This window comes from Cebus imitator, unplaced genomic scaffold, assembly GCF_001604975.1.
Source record: "Cebus imitator isolate Cc_AM_T3 unplaced genomic scaffold, Cebus_imitator-1.0 Scaffold918, whole genome shotgun sequence".
Taxonomy (NCBI): domain Eukaryota; kingdom Metazoa; phylum Chordata; class Mammalia; order Primates; family Cebidae; genus Cebus; species Cebus imitator.
The window spans coordinates 279,325-287,399 of NW_016108233.1; the positions used below are offsets into that span (position 1 = coordinate 279,325).

General features: G+C 40.3%; 1 protein-coding gene and 1 long non-coding RNA gene across 2 annotated transcripts; one reads left to right on the top strand and one right to left on the bottom strand.

The window, feature by feature from the left end:
- Window positions 1-5,922, top strand: LOC108298208. The gene is made up of 2 exons (XR_001822485.1): window positions 1-113; window positions 5,868-5,922. It is a non-coding gene; the product is annotated as an uncharacterized LOC108298208 (long non-coding RNA).
- On the bottom strand, window positions 4,214-5,300 carry LOC108298207 (histone H4). The gene has a single exon (XM_017520937.2). The coding sequence runs from the start codon at window positions 5,230-5,232 to the stop codon at window positions 4,921-4,923; it is 312 nt and encodes a 103-aa protein (XP_017376426.1). The 5' UTR covers window positions 5,233-5,300; the 3' UTR covers window positions 4,214-4,920.
- Window positions 5,923-8,075: the final 2,153 nt, after the last annotated feature.

Consider the following 8,075-nt stretch of genomic DNA (forward strand, 5'->3'; position numbering starts at 1 on the left):
GGGAGATCCAGACGGCCGTGCGCCTGCTGCTGCCCGGGGAGCTGGCCAAGCACGCCGTGTCGGAGGGCACCAAGGCCGTCACCAAGTACACCAGCGCTAAGTAAACTTGCCAAGTAAGCGTCTTAAAGCCCAACCCAAAGGCTCTTTTAAGAGCCACTTAAATTGCCGGTATTAGAGCTGCACACACGTGTTTCTAATCCAGGTTTAAATTCGGGCGGTCTCTTTAAAGGGATTATCATGACCTCATTACGCTGAGTAATGCGTACAGTGCTTGTAATGGGGTCTGGCCGAAGTGAAGGCGCATACACTTTGCTAGCACTGGGTAAGGAATATGGCGGCTAAAAAATCGGGGATGTGCAGGAAACTTGTTAACAGAAAGTGCTTCCTGGCTCTTGGCGCGAAAATAGATACTTCCGTTGTGTCTAGTGCTGTGGCTTCCTGTTCGAACTTGTTGAAATCCTATTGTGTCACGTGCACCTTTCCACCATTTAAGAGAATTCTAACTTGGTTTTAGAAGTAAATTTGATCCCCAATAACCTTCCACAATGTATGGCTTTCACTCAGCAGTTACCTTATTTTTAAAATTTTTTTGGACAAGGGTTGCTCTGTCTCCCAGGCTGGAGTGCAGTGGCTCGGTCTCGCCTCAGCAACCGCCACCTCCCGGGTTCAAGCGATTTTCCTGCCTCAGGCTCCCAAGTAGCTGGGACCAGAGGCGCGCCACCAGCCTGGCCAGTTTTTTGTATTTTTAACACTTTTCACCGTATTAGCCAGAATGGTCTCGATCTCCTGACCTCGAGGTCTGCCAGCTTCGGCTTCCCAAAGTGCTGAGATTACAGGCGTTAGCCACCGTGCCCGGCCTAGCAGTTACCTTATTTAACCCCTTCTAGGCTGTACCCGGTTTTGTGTGGCTTGCTTTCCCCTCCCCTTCGTTTCCACCTCTCCAGCCCACAAGATGTCGAGAAAATGTCCGACCACCAAGCGGGATAGTCTGTAAGGGTAAGGGGAGGAGCATACCTTTTCTCATGAGTGAAGAAAAGGAACTTGAGAGATCACGGAGATTTTTGGAATAGTTTGCTAGGTTTTAAAACATGTTTAGCGTTAATTGGCTCAATCAGTAATTTTTCTTTTTGACAAACAAGAAAGCTGTAGAACTTTGAAAAGGAAAAGCAACTGGATTCAGAGGGGAGACAGACTGAGACTAGAGACGGACCCCCGGGAGCAGAAGTTTGAGTAGAGGGCAAAGGAACTGGCCCAGGCTCAGGGTCTGAGCAGAGTTAGGTGGGTGAGTTTTATTGTGTAGAGGCTAGAATGGCTATTTATGCCGGTGACACGCAGTGTGAAACATTTTGGAAGAATGGAGTGAAAGGAAAGGTCCAGGAATTTTAATCTAGGTTGTCACCTGGCTAAATTTGTGATTTAGAAATGTAAGCCAGTTTCACAGGGAAATTTTCAATGTATATGCCTGTGTACATATATTTATCATATTTGGCCACACATTGTTCTAATCTTTGGGGATATTGCCCACCCTTTGAAGTGCATTTGGAGATTAGCAGAGTCATATTGTAACACTTCATACATACAAAACATGTTCACTGTTCATCTGTCATCCTACCAGCGATTTTGGGGTTACATTAATATTTTAAGATGTTTCAACAAATAATTACAGTTTGCCTATATAGGAGGCACTGATCTATACATGCGATATATTAGTTCGTTTAATCTTCACATAATTCTGTGGGATAAGTATAGACATTTTCAAATGTGAAAAATAAAGTACAACAAAGATGTGAAAGAAATATCTTAATAAATCATTTTCAGAGAGAAGCGAGCAAGGAAGTAGGCAGAGGGAATAAATCAGAAGTGAAGGGAAGTGATGGTATAATTTGAGTTTCCTTGAGAAGTTTCCCACGCAGGACATCCTTCAGTCACTTTTGTGCCCTTGACTTAATTTTCATAGACAGTAAAAATTGTATAATTTTTACTAATTTTGGCTGATTTTAAGTTGCTGGCAAGAGAAAATTGTGCCAGTATAGTGCCTCTGCCTATTCAGAGTTTATTTTAATTAATTAATTTAGTTATTTTTGAGATGAGGTCTCACTCTGTTGCCCAAGCTTGGAGTGCAGTGGCATAATCATGTCTCATTGGAACCTCTCCCTCCTGGGTTCAAGCGATTCTCCTGCCTCAGCCGCCTGAGTAGCTGAGATTATAGGCGTGTTTTTGTAGTTTTAGTAGAGACGGAATTTCATCATATTGGCCAGGCTGGTCTCGAACTCCTGACCTCTGATGATCCACGTACCTTGTCCTCCCAAAGTGCTGGGATTACAGGGGTGAGCTACTGCCCCTGGTCTAGATTTTATTTTTATTTATTTTTATTTTTTTGAGACGGAGTCTCGCTCTATCGCCAGACTGGAGTGCAGTGGCGCGATCCCAGCTCACTGCAAGTTCCGTTTTCCGGTTTCAAGCAATTCTCCTGCCTCAGCCTCCACAGTTGCTGGGACTGCAGGCACGCACCACCACACCCCGCTAATTTTGTGTGTGTGTGTTTTTAGTAGAGACAGGGTTTCACCATGTTGGCCAGGATGGTCTTGATCTCCTGACCTCGTGATCTGCCCACCTCAGCCTCCCAAAGTGTTGGGATTGTAGGCGTGAGTCATCGTGCCCGACCGATATTATTTTTTAAAAGTTGAGAAGTTTAAGAAGAAAAAAATACTAGCATGCATTTTCTTCAAGAAGTACTCTAGGCTCCAGCTACGCAGGACTTTTAGTAGTTTGTCTAAAGTACACCATGCAGGGATGGGCACAGTGGCTCACACCTTTAATCCCATCATTTTGGGAGGATAAGGTGGGTGAATTATGAGGTCAGGAGTTAGAGACCAGCCTGGCCAAGCTGATGAAACCCTGTCTCTACTAAAAATATAAAAAATTAGCCAAGTGTGGTGGCAGATGCCTGTAATCCCAGCTACTCCGGAGGTTGAGACAGGAGAATCACTTGAACCCAGGAGGTGAAGGTCAAAGTGAGCTGAGATCTCACCATTGCACTCCAGCCTGGATTCTATCCTTCTGGAAGAATAAAAATTAAAGAAAAAGTTAAAGGTTTGGGTCATAGTATATAACATTTGTGAATTAGTTATTTGATTAGGCCTCAATTTTGCCATTTTCAAATACGGGTAATAAAATCTTATCTAAGAAGAATATGAGACAGGAGATAATCCATGTAAAGCGCTTAACACAAATTTCAACAAACTTTCAGTGTATCTTGGGCATTATTTTCCACTCTCTTTCTCTCACCTTTTCTTTTGTCCCTCTTGTAATACTTTGCAATTTTTAGGTATCCTGTTAATCATTGCTTTTTTAGAGTTAGATCAATATTTTATCACGTCTTCCCTTGGCTTGCTCTTAATGCTACTCTTAGAGCTATTTCAGAAAAGCCTTACTATCCAATTCAAGCCAAATCGGGAAATAAGCAGCCTAAGTATTATTTTTCAGATTGATGCCTGCAGCTCCTGGGGATAGTGGAAGGCAGATAATTCCTATATGAAAAGGCAGCATTCAAAAACTATAAAAAATATAAATTCAACATTATTAAAATTTTGTACGTCAAAAAGTATTGCAAACACTTGAAAATGAACCCACAAGGTGACAGAACAAATTTGTCACTTACTGACAAAAGGTTAAACCTCAAATATATAAACAGTACTTAGTGGAGAGAATCTGAATAGACCATTCCCAGAAAAGTGGGAAAATCTCCAAATAGCCAACAATCTCATTGAAAAAAAATATATATATATATATATATATATATATATATATATATATATATATCTGACATTAGCAAATGCTGATGAACAAGAACTCTTGAGCACAACTGGTGGAATATGAGAGTGTAAATTTAAAATACTACCCTGGAAAGCAAACTGTTCAATTTTATTGATGTTGAATATGCACATACTCTTACCAAACAATCCCACTTCCATGAAATTGGAATTCCAGAAAATGCACAGCTGTGTACAGTGCTGTTGTACTGTTTTGTAATGAGGAAAAGAAAAAAAAAACAACAAAGTATTTACTGACACATTAGAAAACTAGGCTAATGTTGAAAATAAACTGCACATTTCAACATGGATATATTTCAAGAGCAAATGTAAAAGCAATTCATGGAGACGTTTAAAATAGGTTAGGTGTATGCACATCTAAAGTTAAAACGCATGGGAACAAAAAGTGCCAAATTCAGAATATTAGTTAATTCTAGAATGGTGGAAAAGGAAGGCTGTGCTGCTGGGAAGGGACATAAGGAGGGATTTTAACTGCACTTGTTGAATAAGTAGTGTGGTCACTAGCATGTTTTGTATACCTGATAAATTCCCAGTATTTAAAAATAGTGCCAGAAGGCAAACATATAAAGGAGGTAACTATTACTACCGAGAGTAAAACTGCCGACTGTGTTCTACAGTAGTAAAGTATGGTCGGTCCCAAGTGCGCAGAGCTCTGTGCCACCCAAGTCCTCTTAAACCAGCCAACACGAACTTTTCCTAGAGGCCCCAGCCTTTAATGGAGCCCCTCAAACCCCTCATCTCTTCCCGAGACGTTTGAAGGTCCAGAGGAAAAGTTAAATCTCTAGCCTGGCATTAACTTAGACCCCAAACTCCTTGACTTTCTAAATGAATCTGAGCAGTAAACGGGCTGCAGGCAACTTCCAAGCGGTCGCCAGAAGTTACTGGCCAGCAGAGGCTCTTCTGGCCTCCGAAAAATCTTGGCCCAAGGTCGCCTATTTTCAACATCCCCTGTAAAGCAGGATGGGAGAACTCAGTGACAATGGCTCTATTCAGAAACTCAGTTTGCAGTCATTTCAACTCTTTTGTTGAAAGCTTGGGGGCCCTAAAAAGGGCCTTTTTAGTGAATGACAGGGCTTCAAAATGTCATTTAGCCGCCGAAGCCGTAGAGGGTGCGGCCCTGGCGCTTGAGCGCGTACACCACGTCCATGGCGGTGACCGTCTTGCGCTTGGCGTGCTCCGTGTAGGTCACGGCGTCCCGGATCACGTTCTCCAGGAACACCTTGAGCACCCCGCGGGTCTCCTCGTAGATGAGGCCGGAGATGCGTTTCACGCCGCCGCGGCGAGCCAGGCGCCGGATGGCGGGCTTGGTGATGCCCTGGATGTTGTCGCGCAGCACCTTGCGGTGACGCTTGGCGCCGCCTTTACCCAGGCCCTTCCCGCCTTTGCCGCGTCCTGACATTATCAAGTGGTCAGAGAATACATATCTGCCTGTGCTGGGAGCTTTCTTTTATGGGTAACCTCTGCGGACCAGACTGAAAACCGGAAAAGCATTGGCGGGAAGTCCCTCTGCGTTAGGGGAGGGGACCTAAAAGGGAAACAGGCCTGCTGCGCTCTACTTCATTTTGTTCTCTTTCAGTCCTTTTTAATCCTCAAGAGCTAGGTTATTTTTCTTCCTTCCTTCATTTAACATGATTCCTGCCTCATCCTCGCTCGACCACAAAATGTTAACATTATAGAAGATACATAAAGCAAAAAGAATATTTTATCTCTACATATATACATGTTTTCTTTAACACTATTTGTGTGGAACTATGCTATTTTGTGGCATTTTTCTCCTTAATATACCATGGAAATATACTCCATATTCTAAATTCTTAGCAATAGAACAAGATGGATTCATAAATTTAAAGATCGTTCAGCTATATTGCTAAGTTCTCTACTTATTTTCATTTCCAGTGTTTAAGGGTGGAGAATTATCCCCCCCAAATACCGAGCTTGAAAATGCTGAGTGCTCTTGAAAATTGAAGATTCTCAGAAATAAGTCTAAGAATCAAGGTCATCTAACTTTGTCTTGTTTCTCTTCCCCAAATGCAGGGAGGGACCTTTTCTGGAATTTCCTGATCTGATCAAGAAAGCTTCTTACCAAAAATTAAAAAAAAAAAAAAAAAAAAAAAAAAAAAAAAAAAAAAAAAAAAAAAAAAAAAAAAAAAGCACAATTGCTTTCTCTTACCTCATTATCTACTTATCTACTGCAGAAAAGAAGACTGAGGAATGCAACCACACCTGGATGGACTTTTCCACAAGATAAAGCTGGCCTCTTTGTCTCATTCAGATTTCAAAGAGAATCATTTACAAGTTAATGTCTGTCTCCCTGGTTCATTCCTTCTCACTTATAATCATTCGCTGTTCCTCAAATAATTGTATACATTACCCATCTCCTCTTTTGCCTCTGAGAAAGGGTATATAAGCTTCTGTACCCCGCCAAGGGGTTGGAGTAATCATTCTGTGGCCCCCAGCCCTGTACATTAATAAATTTGTATGCCTTTTCTCTTATTAGTCTTCTCTTGTCAGCTGATTTGCAGTGAACTTTCAAAGGGAAAAAGGAATGTTTTATCTCGGCCCCTATACCAACAGCAGTTCCTGATATGCCTACAACCTTACCCAGCACTATTTTGAAAATTATTATTTTCAAAAAATTTCTGCTACCACTATTGTTGAAAATTACAAGTTACCCAGTTACAACCAAGAAATCTGCTTACAACTTTGGTCAAAACTATGTTAGTTTTATATGTTTATTAAAGTTCTCCCAATCTCAATATAAAATCTCTCCATCAAAAAATGTTTAAAACTTGCTTTAATTTTGCCCAATTGCAGTGGCTCACACCTGTAATCCCAGCACTTTGGGAGGCCGAGTTGGGAGCATCACTTGAGGTCAGGAGTTGAAGACCAACCTGGATAACATGGTGAAACTCTGTACTAAAAAATACAAAAATTAGCCAGGTGTAGTGGCACACACCTGTAATCCCAGCTACTCGGGAGTATGAGACAAGCTGAGGCAGGAGAATCACTTGAACAGGAGGCAGAGGTTGCAGTGAGCTGAGATCACACCACTGCACTCCAGCCTGGGCAATAGACTGAGTCTGTGTAAAAAAATAATTAAAAAGAATTTTCAGTAATGAACAAATAGAAAATTCAAATGCAAGAAAAGGATTATACTTTTATCTAAGAAAACTTTCATTAAAAGCATATATACTTCAAATATTTTGGGTTACATAAATGGGATTAAAAAATGCAGTACAGACCATTTATTAAGCTCCAAGAAAATGTAATAACTTCTTTCAGCACTGGCATGTAATCTTGTTATTCAGTGATTTTCTTTCTACTCTTTATTTCAATGAGTTACTTGCAGCAATGCTTGAAGTATTTTCAAAGTGTTACACTTAAATGTCAAAAAAATGAAGATAAACTTTTCATTAAAATACTTAAAAATTTTTTGTATTTATGTTGCAATAAAAACATGCCATACATCTTTGGAAAACAAAATTGATTTGATTGGCTGTAACTGGCTGTAGCTGAATTCAGTATGTTGTAAAGAGGGGAAGGTAGCATAGGTTAATTGAATATGCTAACCTAAGGGTAGATACAAATTAAAAATAAGAGGCTTAATTATCTGTTGAAAACAAGAGACTTCACTTTCAAAATTTCTCTGTCCTTTTAAAATGTATGTAATTGTTTTTAATGGCTACATAGGCCTTAAAACTCAGAATATTTCCTCAAGGCCTAGAGCCATCTCTTTGAAATGTTATTCATTAAAAAAAGATAGTGCTCTGTCTCCCAATTTCCAGCCAGGAAATGGGCCAAACTTTGGCTCTCACCTAACTTCAAATTGCAAAACCTACCCAATGTAGTTACATATAATAAAAAAGCATTTCTTTCTGCTTTTGCAACCTCTTCATTAGATTGCCCATGATAAGCAACTCACTCTGTTTAATGCTTATTCAATAATAAAATTATTTCATTTCTCTTCTTTGGGAGATTTAAAAATTATATTCCCCCAACATTAGTTAACAAATACATTTCTCTATTTGAGCTCACCAATCAGAAGCCTCCTTCTGTATCTGATTTCATCAGTTTTCACATAGCAGTTAGTGACAAAGATAGCAATGAATGGTAAATGGTGGCAGAATATGCTATCCCAAAATATGCCATTTTGGAATAAGAATTATTTTGAGATAAAGGCAATTTAAAAAAGAGTAGGTACAAGAAAGACACTCTGACCCTTCCCTTTTACTTCCTGAAAAC

Bases quoted from the DNA above. Each gene is read 5' to 3' on its own strand.
- LOC108298207 (XM_017520937.2), bottom strand. From the start codon at position 5,232: ATGTCAGGACGCGGCAAAGGCGGGAAGGGCCTGGGTAAAGGCGGCGCC.